The 19,023-nt window shown below is 43.5% G+C and overlaps 2 protein-coding genes and 1 non-coding gene across 6 annotated transcripts in view; 2 read left to right on the forward strand and 1 right to left on the reverse strand.

Annotated features, from left to right (window-relative positions):
- The first annotated feature begins 1,212 nt into the window (after positions 1–1,212).
- LOC115607518 (putative short-chain dehydrogenase/reductase family 42E member 2) lies at positions 1,213–10,918 on the forward strand. Its single transcript, XM_030484913.1, is given in 13 exon segments — positions 1,213–1,255; positions 1,258–1,330; positions 1,332–1,551; positions 2,044–2,139; positions 2,564–2,621; positions 3,417–3,535; positions 4,489–4,564; positions 5,991–6,073; positions 7,233–7,370; positions 8,002–8,067; positions 8,748–8,811; positions 9,498–9,571; positions 10,189–10,918. Coding segments are annotated over 13 exon segments (1,359 nt in total). The 3' UTR covers positions 10,438–10,918.
- Positions 10,919–11,854: 936 nt separating this feature from the next.
- On the reverse strand, positions 11,855–11,936 carry TRNAL-UAG. The gene has a single exon. It is a non-coding gene; the product is annotated as a tRNA-Leu (tRNA).
- A 3,519-nt stretch (positions 11,937–15,455) lies between these two features.
- Positions 15,456–19,023, forward strand: part of EEF2K (eukaryotic elongation factor 2 kinase) — a 32,137-nt gene continuing 28,569 nt past the window's right edge. For 3 of the 4 annotated variants that reach the window (XM_030483558.1, XM_030483560.1, XM_030483561.1), the window contains exon 1: positions 15,456–15,552. The gene's annotated coding sequence lies outside the window, so the exon portion shown is untranslated. Of the gene's footprint in view, positions 15,553–16,214; positions 16,309–19,023 lie in introns of all 4 variants that reach the window. The other variant, XM_030483559.1, reaches the window with a different exon arrangement.

A 19,023-nucleotide genomic window follows, 5' to 3' on the forward strand; every position in this document is an offset into this window, starting at 1 on the left:
CGGGCAACAGCCCCAACGGCCGCTCTCTGGCGGGGAGGGGAACCGGCCCGGGGCCGGAGCTGCCTCGGCGGCGTGTTTCCCTGGGGAATTTGCAAGTGAGATGCAGAGAATAGCTGGACGAGCTCGGGTGACACTTAATCTTTTATTGCGGCACGGGGAAGGGTACGGGTGACGGGACATCGGTATCTGCAGCCTCTAAATGCCTCCTCTGTCAGCGATGAACCCTTGACCATTGCGGAGGGAAAGAACCTTCATGCTCAAGAAATAAATGGTTCACTGTTACCTGTCTCTTACTGTACTCATCGACCCTCTCTGTCACGTAGCAGTTATTTCACTCTAGATCCCCCCAAAAGCTGTGTTCTCAAATGCTAAGCATCAGGCACTCCCCTTTCCTTCTGAAATCCTCATGCACCTCAGTTCCACCACTGCCAATGATAAAACCACGGTGTATTCTCAATTTACATTTAGCTGCTGCTACTTAGAAAAGAGTTGAAAATACCACTTCTCTCAGATGTCTTTGTGACAGATGTCCTTGGGACCAGTGGAAGAAGCATTGAAGATTTCTTTTTCTCTAGGGGACATTTTGTTCTGCTGCTGTTCTGCTCAGCCCTGCTTGCTTGTTTTTTAAGCACAGAAGCTTAAATGCAATGCGTTCATCTTTAGAGTTTTCCTGACAGTTCAAGATGTCAAGCTCAGGTGTGGCCCTTTATCACACCTGACCCCTAAAGGCCATCTCAGAGCTTGTGATGCAGACCAGAATGAACTAGGACCAGGAGATGCATTTCACATAGGCAGCAATTTCTTTTCTGCTAATAAAAAGTTATGGTCTGTACCATTATTCTAATTTTGACCCATTTGTGGAAAATATTTGGATTCATGTTCTCTGCATTAGGACCTTTTGTTAACTATTTTCAGTTTTATTATTCTGGATACCATTTGCAAATAAATATTTAGTCTAAAACATGCAACCTTTGTTATGTAGGTTCAGGATGCTGTCTTTAATATACAGTAAACAGGCATTTTAAATGTTTGTAAAATGTGAAAATTACAGTTAAACTCTTAAACCATTGAAGCAGAACATTGAAATGGGTTTTTTAAAAGAAATCTTTGAAATCTGGACATGTTGCAGCTAGTGTTTTGCTCTTGTCTTTATCTCTATTAAATAGGTTGCATTAAAGTAAAACTTTGCTGCCGTGAATAGAGCTTCTTAACATGAAACTCACTGGGATTGTCTGCATCCACGAGCAGTATGGAGCAGTTTCAACATGGAGGAGAAATTGTTACATGTGTCTGCTAATAGCAGACAGCATTCCACTGAGGGAAAACATACTGAGTGGAGTAGCAACACCCTGGCACCAAGCCTCTATCCCCAAAGTGAATGGATATGCTGGAGCACTGAATGAAAACAGGATGAGAGCTGTGGTGACAGGAGGCGGAGGCTATGTTGGATGCAAGCTGGGATGTACTCTTGCCAGCAGAGGAGCTTCTGTTGTTCTGTATGACATACAAAAGCCTACCTGGGAAATCCCCAATGGAGTAGTGTTTATCCAGGTATGATCAATTACATTTCCATAGCAGTCAAAGTTAGTTCATTTGCCTTTTCCATAATGTCTTACTAGTTTTCCCAGAACCCAAATACCCAATTGCAAATCATTGCAAATTTCAATAACCCTTTTAATTGTGTGAATATCCCACATGATTTTTGGTCAACTGATTTTAGTGTATGTGAAATAAGGAAAACAATGAAACCTGCTATGTGTAGCACGGAGTACCCACTCCACCTCCTGACTCTGAAGTACTGCCCTTAGTTTAATCATCTGTAGAATGAACACAGGAGGATTATGAGGCTTAATGAATGTTTTTAAAGTCCTTTGAGTTCTATGGAAGAAAAGTATAATTATCAGCAAGTACTGAAATGGGCCTGGTTTTCAGTTCCGGGATGTACAGTAAGTACAATTATACAGATGCATTCCCTCTGTGTATGACAAACACTAACCTGCAGCTTTGATTTCAAGTCCAAATATCTTTTCTTATGTATTACAGGCGGACGTCAGGGACTATGATGCCCTATTTGCAGCCTTTGAAGGGGCTGACTGTGTGTTTCATGTAGCTTCCTATGGAATGTCAGGAAGAGAGCAAGTGAGTCCAAACAGTTTTGTTTTTTTTTCCTGTGTGACTGCCCACACTGAGGACGAGAGACTTCATGCTGTAACACTGCATGTTAGATTTCGTCTCCTCAGACTATCCTGAGAGCCTGAATCCATATCATGCTCTTTGGTAAACTGGTCAGTGCAAACTGGTGTGCCAGCTGCAAGCAGTCTGCTTACGGGACTGTTTTCCTAGTTGTGAAATTATTTCCTCCCCATTAGAGGCTCCATCAGCACCCTGGGAGGGTTTTTGAGTTGGAAATGGCATTGAAGAGTTCTGAAACAGTGTGAGGACAAAAGGAAAGACAAGGGAGGCTGGTTCCCTCCAAAACCCTGATCCTTCCCTAAACCTGCCACATGGAACTCCTGGGTGTAAGGTCACAATGTGTAAATGCACAATTCCTTTATTTTCCTAGTTGCACAGAGAAGAGATTGAAACTGTAAATATCCATGGAACAAGGTTCGTCATTGATGGTATGTATCTAACTTTGCCACTTGGGTGTTGGTATAGCACATCAGAATACTACAGCACTTAGAAAAAGCCAGTTGGCTTTTTTGGCACATGCTATTCTTTACCAAATACTTCACATTTTTGGCAGAAGATGAGGAAAAATGTCATATGGGAGGGAAGGGGGTTATGCTTGATTCTGTGATGGGGTGTGATAGAAGAGCCAGAACTGTGTAGTTTAACTAGTTCAGCTTTTCGTAACTGTGCTTGCCCTGATGTCAGAATCTGGATCCATGTAAGGAGTTAACTACTTCCATGTGTATTTTGTAGTAGTAAACCTCCTTGCTCTCTAGCAGCTTGTGCACAGGATGTGGGCAGCCCTTGAAGCATGTGGACTCTAGCTTCCTGCCTGGCTGGAGCTGAAGCCTATCTCAGTGGGCTGGCAGCAGCCCTCCCAGAGGCACAACGTTGGCTTGCAACATCCAAATGAGGATGTGCCAGATTATAAAGCACTTGGTTCTACTTCCCTGGCAGTGTTCAAGGCCAGGTTGGACGGGACTTTGAGCAACTTGTTCTAGTGGAAGGTGTCCCTGCCCATGGCAGGGGGTGGAACTAGATGCTCTTTAAGGTCCATTCCAACCCAAATCATTCTACACTGATGTCTTCCCTTTAAATATGCTTCACATTTTAAATAACCCAATCATAAAATTAAAGGATTTGCCTTTTTAAGATTCGACAGTTTCTCAAAAAAAGGTAATACAAACTTTTTTCCATATTGTTTCATTTTCCACTAAACTAATTTACCTTATACATTGCTGCAGCCTGCAAGCAAAGGAACATTGCTAGATTGGTATACACCAGTACAGTAAATGTGGTGTTCGGAGGGCTTCCTATTGAAGATGGTGATGAGGAAACTGTGCCATATTTTCCAGTTGAAAAGGTATTTTGGTTGTATTATATTTTTAAGTATTTACTTTTTTGTTTCTGAAGAAGCCTGGAGTTTTCATGACCATGTTTTTCATGATGCCAGAAGCCAGGCACAGGAAAGAAAAAAACTCTTTACACTCTCTGTAGATGCTGTTCACAGCCTTGGCACATCAGTTTTACATACATTGCAGTATATATTTCTTTGTTTCCTATCAAGGCCTTGATTTTGGAAAATAACTCATGCAGTGTCCCGTTAACATTAATGAAATTCCACCTTGACATGGGGATTGTGTTATATGGCTTCGTGCCTCTTTAGCCATTTATTATTTATATGATTTTTTCTGTTTCTCCCTTATCGAAGATGATGTATATTCAATGTAGGGCTGATACTGAAAAGCAGACTATCTTTATATGGTTTTATTCATTTCATTAAAAAGAAGAAAGTACTTTTGGATGCTTTGCATGCACAGTTGGTTTTTTTGTCCCTACTCTCTCCATCAAGTACTTCACAGTCTTTCAAGAAGTAGAGATGGATAAAGAAAATGTTGAATAGTATTTGCAATAATATATCAAGTAATATTTTCTCTGGGACAGTGCCACAAGAAAGTGAACAGGATAATTCAGACCAATCGTGATGTCTTCAGAACTTGGCTTTTGACTTTTCCGTTACCTGAAAAGAAATCCAGATTACAAACTAGTGATCGGTTACATTCTTGGCAGCATTCAAAGCATACATATATTAATTGCTTCTCAAATGTGCTGAAATTAATTAACAGGATTTGCATAAACAAAAATGCTTGCTTACCTTAACAATATGCATGTGTTTTATCCTAAACTAATACTCCGTGGCTTCTGTATTTTGAGGTATTTGTTGCCATCTGCTAAGTAAAAACGAGTGGGGAAGAGATGTCCCTCTGCCCTGTCATTTCAAGAACAGATAAAAACGTATTTGCTTTTTCTCTGTAGCATGTTGATCATTATTCCAGAACCAAATCAATTGCAGAACAAATGGTACTAGCAGCTAATGGAACTCCACTGGCAGGTACTTTCGTCTTAGCATGAATTCATAGTAGAACTTACTCCTCCTCTTCTTGTTCCTCGCTAACATCCTGTATTCTGTATCAATCCTTAGTGGACAGGATTGTCCAGCAAATACAAAATCAAGTTATCTACCCCTCTCTGAAATATTTTCACTTAAAAATCACTTTTAATTGGTTTTAAGTTCACACAGTTTCCCTAAAAGGTTTTAGCATGATAGCAATGAGTTCAGTATGTTAACTGACAAGATTAAGACTGCTATAAATTAAACAAGAACGAGTGTTTAATGTCACTGTATTATGCACTATCTGTAAAACATGAATGCTGATTAAATTGTTACCCACCTCCTTCCAGAGTTATATATTAAAATCTGAGGAAGCCACCTGATACTACAGCCTGGAATTATTTATTAGCGCTTCCCAAAGTTTTCCGTGTTGAGGAAGCCAGTTATACACTTGAATACTTAAGTTCTCCTGTGAGATACTATAACTGCCAGTGCAAAACAAATTAATGTAAAGTGCAACATGATTCTATGTGACCAAGTGATACTGAGCTAAATTTAGCTGTAGACAACTTAGAGACTCTCTTCACGTGATACTTGCAGAGGGCTATACAGACATAAAGTCATTGGTGGGCACTCCATCCCAACAGAATCATTTTGTTTAAAAAATAAAGTGGGGTTTGGTTTTTTTTTTCCTTATTTCCCCAGTAGCTCTTCACATCAAAGACTCTCTTAATTTTAGGAGCAAAACACAGTTCTGCGTTTGTCAATGAAATTAGAACCAGTCAGTTCTAAATATCCCATTTTGATCCTGTGCCATAGCAGGATTGAGTATTTTGCATGTTTTCAAGGACTATGAAGAACAGTTCTTGGCAGATGATGAACCAGCCAACTGATATACTTGGGAAGTGATGGGATTTTTAGGATGATCCTTACTTTCTCCCACTGAAATTGTCAAGAGCTTCTACAGCAGCTCTAGTGGAAGCTGCCTATGCCTACTGTTTAGAGAACCTTTCACCTCTACCTTGTATTCCTAGCAAGTCACTGTCTCCCATCAGTAATTCTGTATGAAATTAGTTTCATTCCACTTTCCTACCAACAACTTGCTCACTGCAGCAAACTCATCACCATGGTTGGCACATTCATTCAGACAAAGGACTGGTTAGAAAGAGATTTTGAAATTTCTGGTAATTTCTAGGAATCACACTATGCTGGCAGGACTTCTCTGAAGCTTATCTTGCTATTTTGCATGTTCTGATTCTGCCAACTTAATATCAACTACTAATGCAGCACCTTTTGGTATGTATTATTTTTTAAGATGGTGAAGTTAATTTATTTCAGAGTAAGTTCTGCACAGTCTCTGGTTCATACAAAGATATAATGTAGTCATGTGAAAGTCCCTTAAGAATGGTCTTATTGATTCTTCTAGGAGGTGGAATACTCTATACATGTGCTCTTCGTCCACCAGGAATCTATGGACCAGAAGAGCAAAGACACTTGCCAAGGCTAGCAGTATGTATTTTGATTTTTTAATCAGTAGAATTTTCTATGACATACAGCAGCACCTCTTACTTGTGTTATAAATTGACTGAACTTACTGGGCAGCAACTCAACAGTTCAGTTATCTGCTGAGGATGTTCTAACAGGCACTATATTTTATCTGTAAAGAATATATAATACATTAAAAAAATCCCTTTTTTGAAATACAAACACAGGTAAATCCAGCTTTATAATTTAATGTCTACTATAATTGCAAGATTGAAGCCAATCTATGATATTTCAAATGTCTATTTGCATGCAGCTTACACCAAATGGTTTAAAATATTCATGAAAATAGATACTGCAAAATATCCTCTTTCCAGTCTCAACTGTTAACAGCTTTCACTACCCAATGAAACAAGCAGAGTTGAAAGCACCTTCTGGTACTGAAGGGCAAACAAGTGGAGGTGCTCACATTCTACTCTTTTTCATTTGCTATCTTTTAAATTGTAGGACTAGTAGAGTGTTCAGAATGTGACCCCTCTAGAATTGTATGAGTTCATGATTTTACAATACAAAGTACAGCTTTTAGGAAAGAATAGATTCAAGCTTATCACATAATAAATATATTTTATTTATACACAAAATACACTTTTATAATCTTCTAAATAAAATAAATTTTAAGAAAGGCAAATGTCATTTTAGTTAAACCTGAGATGTTTGCTTTTGTAAATTTCCTTTCAATATTTTAAGCTTATTTGTTGTGAGCCCATTTTAAGGCATTATACAACTGTCACATCTTGCAGTTTCTAAAATGTATCTGTTAAATGACAATTGTGACACCAAGCACCACCTTCCATTATTTCCCAGCAAAAGTGATTTGTTAAATTTGATCCAATTTTGTGAACACTTTTGATCCATTCAGAACTTGTTCCTACCTTTCCACACAATATTTTATTTATCCTTAGAACAGACTTGGGGTTTTTTGTAAATTCAGGACACAATATGTTCTTTGATCCTTCCTCATGAGCCGTATTTTTAGAGCTCTTTGCACTTCTCTTGATTCTTTTTAGTCAATTAGTGGGGGAGGTTTTGAGTAGAGACAAATCTACGTTTAGCTGGACAAGAAAGTGCACTGTATCTTATTTTAAAACCTTTTTTGCTTTGGTTTCATGTTTGTTTATGTCTACAGAAGAATATCAAGAGAGGGTTACTTAACTTCAGGTTTGGGGATTCTTCTGCTAAAATGAACTGGGTGCATGCAGAGAATCTCATACAAGCTCAAATTCTAGCTGCTGATGCTCTCACCCCTGGAAAGAACTACATTGCTGTAAGTGAACAATAAGAGCACCACAGTTTTCATTTGACAGTGGGTCCTGCCACTGTATCCTGTGCTGGAGTAACTACTATAGTAGCAGTAATTAATGTTTATCTTATTAGCTTATGTTGTTGTCTGTGGGTTTAGTTGACAAATGTGCTATGAACAGTGTGAGACCTGGCAGCATAGGCTGTGCAGTGTGTTAAGAGCTGGAATATTCTGTTCTGTGAGAGGATCTCCATCTTTGCATTTTTGTAATAAGTATTTGCCATTTCTAGAAGATGAGCGAAGAATCTTTGCTGTGTTGGAAATAAAACTGGAAGCTCGGGTGGATTTATCCCCCATTCCCGTGTATATAGAATGAGACTTAATGTTTTGAACTATGATAATCAGACATTTGAAATAAATAATTTACACCAAGGCATGTTAATTGCATAAACCCAAACTCACCCACCCATTTCATTGCACACATCAGTGCAACTGATTGAAATGCCTGTAGATAGTTTGTTGACTCGTATGTACAGCCATGCATATCTTATATTGCTGTATTATTTACAAACTATTCATAAGGAGTAAGATAAAGAAGTCAATACATATGCAGTGTGGTTTTTACTAACTTGTCTCTTCTCTACCTCTTTAACAGAGTGGCCAGGCGTATTTCATTAATGATGGCGAAAAGTTCAACCTTTTTGAATGGCTAACTCCACTTGTATGTGCAATATACACTTTATCTCCAAATACATTGATTTCTCTGCCTGTATGCAACTCCAGCTCTTGTGTGCAGGTTACATCTGGTGTGTTTGCTTCGGGTGTAAAAGAGTCCCATTCTGAATGGGGCTTTAATTCCTGCTTGTAGCTCAGTGTGACTGGCGCCATAACAAAACCTACTGAAAATACTACATTAAAGCAACTGTCTTCTCTGAGACAAAAGGACCACCTAAACCAGCATCCTCTTTTGAGTTGCCATTATCTTCACTTCTGGGGCACATACCTGTTAAGAGTGGCAATTTTGGGTGGACATAAAATATAAATCCTAATTATTAATCTGTAATATCCATTCTTTTCAAAAGATCATGTTACTGTTAATGATGGGCTCAAACCCATAAATATGCCACAATGTTAAATTAGGTATCAGCACGCCATGACATTTCAATCAATTATTATTAACTTTTTCCCCCTTTTTTAAGACTGCCACTTGAAAATGAGAGTGTCTGTGCATGTGGCATTGAACTGAAATCCACCGACAAATGAAAACTCAAGTAGTAACAGCAATGATGAATTTTTCTGTTTTATCAGTAAATTATTTCCACAAATATCTTCTGTGTTGGAACTTTAAAACTTGTTTGAGGTTTTTGATTTTTTTTTCACTGTTTTTAAAATCTCTTTCAGTTTGAAAGATTAGGCTGCAGTACGCCATGGATACGTATTCCTACTTCCTTAGTTTATGCATCAGGTAACAACATTTTCTCAACATCTCTCTTTCCTGTCCATACTACCCTTGTTCCTAATTGTAATAAAATGTTGGGGTTTCTTAATTTGCCCACAATTTTCATTTTCATGTATAAAAATACTATGCTGTGGGCTCATCTAGTGTGCAGCAATTAGGGGTGAAGTTCAGCTCTGTGCAGTGTTTTGAAACCAGAATGATCTCTTATTTAAGCCCCACAAAACCAGGTGTAGGACTTACTTAACAGATGTATAACTTGGTGAGGTTAATGGTATAAATATAACAAAGTTAAATGTAAAAATGATGACCTCATGAAATACACTGAAGAGTATCTGCTTTGCTGCTTGGGTAGATTTCTTGTTCTCCTGTGTCCCGTTCTCCCTCCAGAATCAACCCCCATGTGCAGCCAAGACAGAATCTAACTCTGAGTATTTTGTTGTTACCACATTTTTTATGAAGCCTTGTGATCATTTCACTGGAGCTGTCACCAACCCTCCACCCCCCTTCCACACAAGCATCCTCATTCAGGCTGGCCAAAGTATTAAGATTAAATCTAACCCCTTGTGAGCAAGTAGCCCCATTGATGTTAGTACTGGTGCCCCAAGCTCTTGAGTATGTGATTGTCCTTCACTATCATACGCAGTGCAAGACAGGCACTCAAGTGCCTCAAGTAGAAATCTTTTGTTTTGCAGCCTTGGTAATGGAATACCTTTATCTGATGCTGAAACCATGTGTTGAACTGTCCCCACTGCTGACCAGAAATGAGGTAAAGTCTTTGTAAACTCCCCTTAATTCTCACAGGACACTTAAATACATGCTAATGCTGAGGTACAATTTAAGATTAAGCCAGTAGAAAGTAAAATCCACCCAGTACTACTACAGCCTCCAGTGTCCAGGGCAAATGTATGCGTCATGTGTGTTTTAGGCATTATATCATGCTCCTTTCTGTGATCTTTGGAAAGAGAAGAGCTTATGTTTACAATCTGGGAGAGGCTGCTTTAGTTCTTCCTTCTGAGGCCCAGTATCCTGTATGGCTGTGGCTGGTCAGTTGGGCCTGAATTATTGAAGATACTTATGCACCTCAGAGATGGCTTTCAGCTGCCTCCATAGATAACTAAGCAAGAGTGCAGAATGTTTTTTGTGGATGCTTTCAAGACTAGAAGATTCAGCTCTGCAGCTTTTACTGACAATTTGGGCTTTTGAGATTCTCCTGTTGAGTGAACCATTTTAAAATAACATGACCTATGTTCACAGGACATTGCTATAATGTTGGGGAGGGTTATTTTACGTTTCCTTTAACTCTGTCTTTGCTACCATTTCTGGACTTTCTTCCAACTTCCTGTGTATTCATCTCTTTGTACGTTGACTCTTTTTGCCCTGCAGGTACTCAACATTTCTATAACTCACACATTTCGGATAGACAAGGCACGGACTCAGCTGGGGTACAGCCCAGAGAAGTTCACATTTGCTGATTCCGTGGACCATTACCTTAAAACCAAACCAGAAGCCCAGAATCATCACATCTTCTTCAAAGTTTTGCTTTCTTTAGTTGTTAGTTTAAGTTTGATCTTCTTCTCTTTAAGGTTTGATGGCCTTTCAGTTTTGCATTTTTTTAAAGAAACACAACACTGACTTGCACAAACCGCATGTACTTGGTCACAGGACTGCTCCCCACATCATTCTGAACTCCACAACAGTTACTGGCCCCAATCCAATAAACAGGCAGTTATTTTCATATTTAAAACCAGTAACAAGTAGCTGTACTTGAGAAATTAAACTACAATAAACACAGCCAAATCACTGAAACACACTGGAGTCAAGACTGTTGCCCCTGTTTATTTCACACCAAAACCCCTCAACTTTCCAAGTGGATTGCTGAAGTAAATGAGAAGCTGCAGAAAGAACAAGAGCTACAGTCAGCCTGCAGTGCTTCAGGGGTGAAGAAACACAGCTGAAGTAAAGAGAAAGGCTGACCACAGCTGCTGCCATGGCTCACTACCTTCAAGAGCTATGAACAAGCAAAGGGACTGACAGAACACATTCCTGTAAATACCAGCCATACAGAGAGAGTTCAGTGTGACGTTCCTTTGTGAATTAGCTGTACCACTGCGTATGAGGAAAAATAAAGGTGTACCTGAATGCTGAAGTGAGCCCTGTCTCTGTGAACACACAAAGACTGTTCTAGAACCACTCCCTGCTTACTTGGGGGTGCAACGCGTGGCAACGCCTCCCTGCAGTCGCAGGCCTGGCGGGTTCACGCCGGTATGGTTTTACATGAGTCATCCCCCTATGTCCTGTAGTTACAGAGAACAACAACTAACAATAAAGTTTAGTTCCTTATTAGCTGAACTTCAGGTAAACTATGTTTTTGCACCTGATTTCTAAAGCAGTTGTACAACAGCAAACCCCTGCAGTAGCTAAAGTGAACAGTGTGCTTTTGGAATTAGTGTTCAGCTAAAATGGGCCTAAAGCACGAGCAGTCTGAAAGCCCCATTCCCCCCCCATCCACCACTCCTGCTGCTGATTTATCACAAATTCCACCCCACCTGCAACCTTTTCCAGCCTGTGTCATGGGGAGGGGACGACAATCAAGAGCATGATATGAGCAGAGAGAGGAGACAGCACTAGGGATATGATACGAGATCTGAGAGGAATCAAGGTCTGGAGATGGATTTGATAACTCTGGAGAAGGTGAGAGCCCTCAGAGCAGGGCAGGCGGCAGAGGCCAGGCACCACCCTGCGGGCTGAGGGTGCAGTTACCCAAACACAGCACGGCAGGGCTGCCCGAACGGGCATTTCTGGTGTTATTGTACGCCAGAAGACACGCTCGCAGCGGAACGCGCTTCACGGCGCACGTACATAATTTGCTATAATTTGATTTCGAGGCGCCTGACAGGAAACCCCCCACAGCCTCCAACCCGAGCGGCCGCGGGGCACCGTGCCCGGCCCGGGGAAGGCCGTGCCGTGCCAAGACCGGACCGGGACATCCCCGCGGCCACACTGCCCGGTCGGTGAAAAGGAGCCGCAGCCGCGGTGGGACAAAACAGCTTGGCAGCGGTGGGATTCGAACCCACGCCATCGAAATGACTGGAGCCTAAATCCAGCGCCTTAGACCACTCGGCCACGCTACCGCCTGGCTGCTCAGCCGCCCGCCAGGCCTCTTTCAGGGGGCGGCGCCGGCGCTCTCCCCACCCACCCGCGCACACCGCCCACCCGTGTCTGCGGTACCGCGACAGCCCCCGGCGCGACCGGCCGGCGCGCTCCCTACCCAGGAAGCGCAGCCGCGGCAGCGGGCGCGGCCTCCTCGCTCCGCGGCGGGGGCTCCCTGCCCGGGCTGCCGGGGGTGCCGCCGCCGCCCGTGGCCCGCCCCGGGCCCCGCCCAGCGCTCCACGCGGCCGACAGGTGGCGCCGCTGCCGCGCGCCCGGCGCAGGCTGTACACGTGGCTTGGACGCCGCCCGCGTCACCCCGGCCCCTTGCTCCCGCGTGCGGGGCCGTCGGGCCGCGCCTTGCCCGCGTTGGGCACAGGCCGGCTCCTCCGCAAGGCGCTGCCCTGGGGCCTGTCCCCTCAGCAGCGGTGGCGGAGCGCCAGCTTGTCCGCAGAAGGGCTTCGCCCCGCGGCGCAGACCCGTCGCTCCAGGGGTGGCCGTGCCGTCGGGAGGCAGGGACGAGAGCAGCCCCTCACCGGTGCCTTTGTAGCCACAAGAGGGGGTCTGCACACGCCTCCGTGCCAGGAAAGCGGTCCAGCCCACACCCTGCCCCACAAGCAGGAGCCCCCTGCCTTCTCCCCCAGCTTCTCTCGGGGGGTACGGTAACCTCCCGGCCCGCCGCTGCCCGCAGAGTGCTGCCCTGGCACCACCGTCTCTCCAGCTGAACCATTCCCACCCAAAAGGGGACGGCCCTTTGGGGTGCGGCTCAACATGGTGCTGCGGAGGCCGGTACCAAGCGCAGCTGCGGTCAGGGCTGCCCACACGCAGCTTGCAGTCCCGCCGCGTTGGTGCCTTGCCTGCCCGCTGCTGCTGAGCTCACCACGGTGTAGGCAGGGGCTTGTCCTGTGAAGGAGCTGGGTTTGGCAACCAGAGCCAGGTTCAGGCTGTCACTGGTGAGTAGAAAGATGAAGTCCCTTATTCTGGGAGGCCTGCAGGAGGAATTTGTGTAATTACTGTGTGGACAGAGCTAAAAAACATCAGGGCTAAATGTTGTGCGATTAAAATAATACATAGAAACTATGTCTGCCATTGCTTTTCTTCCCGTAGGAAGTCATGCACTGGTGCTCCAGGAAGTTTTGTGCAGGTATATTGTATGCATCTACCATAGTCTTGTGGTGGGGTTTGCAGTTAATATTTACTGTGTAAGAAGGGACTGTCACAGGGGTATGTAGGCACAAATTGTCAGAGAATTAATTGATTTACAGGCAATTTTTCATCTGGATTGTCAGTGAAAGTTCCGTGTTGTCAGGGGTGTGCTTTCCTTCTTCCTTTCAAAACCAACAGTTCCTTAAGATGACAATTTCTAACCAGAACTTCATTTAACACAAGCATACTGGAACTTTGCAAGCTTCAGTGCTCTTGAAAATACATACATGCATTGCTGAGCATACTAAATGAAAGAATGACATACCCGACTTGCAGGTCACTAATTTCCTAGGTTGTCATTTTTAATTTATTTTTTAATATTTTCAAACAAAAAATAACAGTGACTCAAACTCAAGCATTAAAGATATAATAAATCACATCTAAACAGGAAACTGAAACTAGAAGATGCAGAGTGTCTGGTCTAACATCTAATTTCAATATATATCTTCAGTATTTCGTCCAGCACTGTTTCATCATCACTGATTGTGCTTTTAGGAAAATGTTATAGAGAAGCCCCAGGCTTAAACTTGAAAATGAGTACACGCTTGCATCAGGGTGCCAGAGCTGGCTTATTTAAAAGCATGAGGAGTGTATAGCGTGAGATGTTGCTAATGTAGCAGATCCCCCTCCATGAGAAAATACAGCATGACACAGTCATCCTTTACTCCAAAACAATGCTGTGTGTTTGCATGAGTTTAAAGCCAGTTTCTCTCGTGACTTGTTCAGCTGTGCTCATGTATCACATGTATTGCACTGTTAATCAGTAGCCTCAGATAGCAGATGGTGATTTTATTTTTTTTAACCATTATCAACACATTTTCATGCAGTGGGAACCAGACATCTGGCTTCCACCAGGCCTTCAGAATTCATTTGGTGAGCCTGCCTTCTTCCCAGGCCCTGGGGTGCTGCTCTCCCCAGGGTGCTCAGCTGGGCTGCCCACAGAATGGGAAATGGGGAGACGCACGTTCTGGTGCTGATGAGGCAAAAGCACTTAGTTTTCAATAGCTGTTAATAATCCACAAACCTTGTAAATGTGTTTAATTTGAGCTTAAACTCTGAAGGAATTTCAGGCTACCCAGAAATGTGCCTGTAGGAAGTGGCATTAAATGGGGGCTCAGTCACGTCTCCGCTTTACATTCTGACATGAGGGCTGCACCCTCAGCACAGTGCTGGGAATTGCTGCCAAAATTACGGGTACCCTCCAGTTGCAGGCAGTGTTCCTGTGCAGACGTGCTGCTCCTTCCAGTCCCCCAGCTAAGATGGTTTAATCTGTGTAAGTAATGGTGGTGGCAGGCGGGTGTTGCTGGCAGAGACTCAGAGCATCTGCTCTGTGTGGTTTTAATTAAATATTGGTAATCTTCCTCCTGAAGATGATCCCAGCACTGGCGTTGCAGCAGCGTTTCTGTGTTGCCTCTCTCTTTGGAGCACAAGGATTGTGCGTTCTTGTCTGTGATGCTGCAAGAGACCATCCGTCTGTCACAAAGGACATACTCACATCTTCCAGTCTCAGTTTTGTAACCCCTGCTCAGAGTAGAAGCACTAATGAGGATTATTTACATAAATAAGAGATTTAACAACAGTAAAAGTGTCAGACTTTTTGCAGGCTGACACATAATACAATTAAGCCAGAACCTATTTACATTAATTTCCATGTAACCCGTGAAAGGATAAGGAGTTTTGTTTAAATTTTCCACAGATTCTAGGTTGAGTAAAAGCTAAACATGGGCATTTTCAACCCAGAACGCCAGCATTTTAGGAAAAATGGGAATGTGGTCTTTGGAACTTGAAATCTGGTGCATAATTCTGACATTTCTCGTGGGGAAATGGAGCGCTGTGCAGTTTAATTAAGACCTGAAATGCAGAGCCTCCACAGTCCCCATGACCACTGCCCACATCTGCTCTCGCTGCCTACTCATAGGGCCGGTGCTGTGCAGTGCTCCCTTCCTGTGGGAGCTCCTGCCACGGGAAATTCACCTTTGAGCTCCAAAGGAAACAGAAATTAAACTCCGACACGGCTCCTGCGAGCAGCGCTTCTGCTTCGCGTGGCTTTCCAGGTTCTGCTCCCTCTCTCCCGGGATTTCCCCATCTCTCTCACCCAGCAGTGCTAATCGGGGAATTTCGCCTCAAATTTTCACTGATTTTCTCACAGAAATAGCCCCTGTGAGGTACGAGCGAATCCGGCTGCGGCCGCTGAGGCGCCGCGAGCGGGAAGGCGGTGTGAGGCGAGGGGCGGTCCCGCTTCCCGCCTCTCCTCCCCTCAGCAGGGCGGCTCCGGTGCCCGCCTTCTTCCCCCTCCCATCTCCTCCGCGGGCTGTTCGCCCGCCTGCCGTGGTTCGGGCGGCGGCGGGACCGCTTTGCACCGCCGGGGCGGTGGGTCCGGGCTGCGCTCACCCGGTAGGTGCCTTCGCGGTGCGGGGCCGGTGCTGGCGGGGGGTCGGGCCCGCGGAAGGCGCCGCCAGGCTGCTCGCGGTGCGGAGGGAGAGGGCGAAATGTGCGGGTTTAATTGCGGAAAATGAAGAACCTGGAGGTTAGAGCCTGTAAAAGGCCAGCGGCCAAGCCGTGAGCTTGTGCAGTGTCCTAAAAATAACCCGATATATTTGGATTGGGCAACACTCCTGTGCTAACGCCTGGAGATAACAGTTCCATCCATGTATGTGTCCAGGACAGCGGAAAAAACTCGGTGATAGTTAATTGTTCCGTGTGGAAATAACAAGGCCTTTAATGGAAATTGAAAGATATTTTAAAGTTAAATTGAAAGTATATTTTCTGTACTTTGGTACTCTGATGTTTTGGCTGCCATCAACATAGTATTTGTGTGTTTGGCAGAAGGCTGGACTTGACTCAGAAGGGTTGTTTCTATGCTTTAACTGCTCACAACTCTAAAAGCCATTTGTGTGTTTGAAGCCTCAGTGTGTTTCCTTGCGCAGGTTTTGAGTCTCAAATGCTTTGTGCTCTGAGCTGGCGCAGATAGACTCTCCCATTCCCTTCATGATTTTTGCATCACTGCTCCCCCAACACGGGCTAAATGCAATGTGTTATCCCAGCTGTGCTTGCAGACAAACTGAATGTGATTTGTGCCATCATGCTTGCAGCGATGACATGCTGGGAGGGAACTGAAGTAAAGGCTTCTCACTAGAAGATCTGTACTTGGTAAGACCAAGTTTGTCAAAAGTAGCCAGTGCGTTGAGACATCTCTGTGGTTTTAATCTTGTTTCTTATCACAACTCTTGCCTTGACTCACTAAACCTGTTTTCTTGCCAGCGTGTGGAGCAGATGAGAACAGACATTTGCTTTACAAGAGTCAGTTTGGTGTTTGGAAAGCACAAGTAGTTCTGTAACATGCTTCAGGACTTTAACATTGCTAGTGGGGTTGTTATGGACCATGTAATGTAGCTTTGTGTCTGTAGTTCATGAAGATTATAAGAATACTTTGTAAGGTGCACAGCCCATGTAGTTGCTTAGGTTCAATTTCAAATCTGTATTTTGAAAGAATGTTAATCTGAAAAGCACTTTCTTGGAAGAAAAAACTGCCTGTTACAGGTACCCTGCTAGATGGCTTTAGCTGATGTGGTGTTCAACCAAAAGGGATGTAGTATTATACTGGGGAGAGCTGGCTCATTCTTGCTTTAATGCTTCTCTACAAGAGAAGGGATTTCCTCTGTTCTAAAGCAGTTCCCGTTCCCCTGTCCTGTGCTGAAGAGGTGCAGAAAGTCATGTCTGAGCTGAAACAGCCACTAAGAAGTAGCTGAAGGTGCTCCCTTCTTTTGTTGAGTAGAGCATTCATATCACTTGGCTCTTAGGGATGAATTAAGGCAGGTTTTGATGCTGAGGCAGCTGTGGGGCCTTGCTCAAGGATCCCACCAAAACCCAGCAGTGTTTTGTAGCAGCAGATACCCTACAAGAAACAAAGCATGTTTTGACAGCTCTGTGATGTAAATTTTCCCCTCTGTTTATCTGTGTTTGCATAGGCACTGTGCTGGGCAACACAGTGGAATGTCCTTGCAACTCACCTGCCCCTCCTGGTGGTGTGGTTCTTGGGTATAAAGGCGAGAGAAAGAAAAAATACTGGAAAACCCCCAAAATTGGTAGGGACTTGGGCACAATTAGTACGTGTCAGTATTTTAAATTATCTTAATTTTTAATCACATAATACAAGGTTGATTAAAAAAAAGGAATGAATTTTCAAAGTGGGTTAGAGTGGGTAGTTTAAATTACAGGTTGTGTGTGATAATGCAGTCTTGCAGGCTAGGTTCAGTGCAGTCCCTCTTTGCTGCTTAGCCCTAGGAAAGCTTCTGTAATGGATGTTAAAGATTAAGAGATTAAAACGTAGCAGCAATCGTAACAGGAATTCCTAGATGGTACAGCTTTATGCCATAATGCAGAAGCAGAGATTATAAACCTTGGGATGAAGCTCAGGCTTTTTAATAGGGCTTTTATGAAATAAACTGTGAGGTTTAGAGCAGTGTTTATGTAGTTTAAAGTTTGGTTGTTGAGTTCTGACTTAAGGAGCATGTTATGTGAGGATGGTTTTTAGTAAAAACACTTCCAAAGTAAACACAAGTCCTTTAAAAGAAGTATGGTTCCAAGAAAAACCTGAGAGTTTTATAAACACCATTAGCTTTACAAACAGATTTGTGTGATGATGTTCCATTTACACAGCAAGTCAGAAATCGTGAATGTTTGCAATCACTGCTGCATAAATCTGCATTCCTGCTGCTGCTGCTGCTTTGCAGAGTGTCTTGGACCCAGTGGATCTGCTTGTGTGTGTGACTGCAGTAGTGCAAATGAGTGCAGGATGGCAGTTGTGCATAAGGAAGCTACAGTATATCGTGTAGTTAGTCCCATACTTGAACATCATTTTACACCTTGTGTTTGTGTGTGCTGCCAAGCAGTGAAAGTTAATGTTCTCAAGTACTTGTTAGACTCTAGTAAGACGATCACAGTAAAAATGATAGTGGCAGCTGAGAATCCTTTCCCCTTCTAGTTGTGCACTACTGCCTCTTTCCAGAAATAGCAGCTCTTGTGTGGTCTTTGCTAGAAGAGCTGATTATATGAATGCTCCAAAGCTGCTTCAGTGCAAAGTCAGATGAGTTGGCTCAGACCTCCTTTGGCAGTGGTTTACTGTAGCTGATGCTGCCTGATGTAGGTGGAGTGCTGGCAGGACCCGTGTTGCTTGCTGAGCTGTGGGAATGCTGCCTCTGTCAGAAAGGCAGTAACCAACAGCATAATGTTGCTGGTGAAAGGTGCCATACGTTAAGGCACTGTCTCTGTGGTGACCATCTTCTCAGTAGCTGTGGTGTAAGGTCTGCAGCTGTGAATACTGCTCTAGGAGTGTATTTATCTGGTACTGTTTCATGGAGAAAGAAGGTTGAATGAGTAGCAGTGAAGCAAAACTGAAAACCTTGTTTTATGGTTGTCTTTTTAGGCTAGCTGTGTGAAAATCCCAGATTTAGCTGGTTGGCTGAGGTTGCTCTAGAACTAAGCAATTGATGGGACACTTAGAAGTTAAGTTGCTTAAAGGTGCATGCTGTTGCACAGCCAGCATTAGGGGCAAATCCTGAAAATTCTAACTAATCCTCTGTTTTGTAGGTGCAGGTATTTTCAAAGTATGTAGACTTACACCTGTTCCAAGGGCTTTGGTCATTCCTGCATCTCATTTTTCTAGCTTGTAAAACAGTTGATCCTTCCATTAGATGGATATCGGAAGGAAGGGTAATATATAATACTGAGGACAAATTAACAAATTAAGTGCAATATTCTGTAAGCTCAAATATTTGCTTGTAGGGCTTCAGGACCAAAAGGATTTTAAGCCACAAGTTGTGTGAAACAAATCAAGGTCTATTTCTGCCCTCTAAACAAGAACAA

This window comes from Strigops habroptila, chromosome 4 (genome assembly GCF_004027225.2).
Source record: "Strigops habroptila isolate Jane chromosome 4, bStrHab1.2.pri, whole genome shotgun sequence".
Classification (NCBI taxonomy): Eukaryota; Metazoa; Chordata; class Aves; order Psittaciformes; family Psittacidae; genus Strigops; species Strigops habroptila.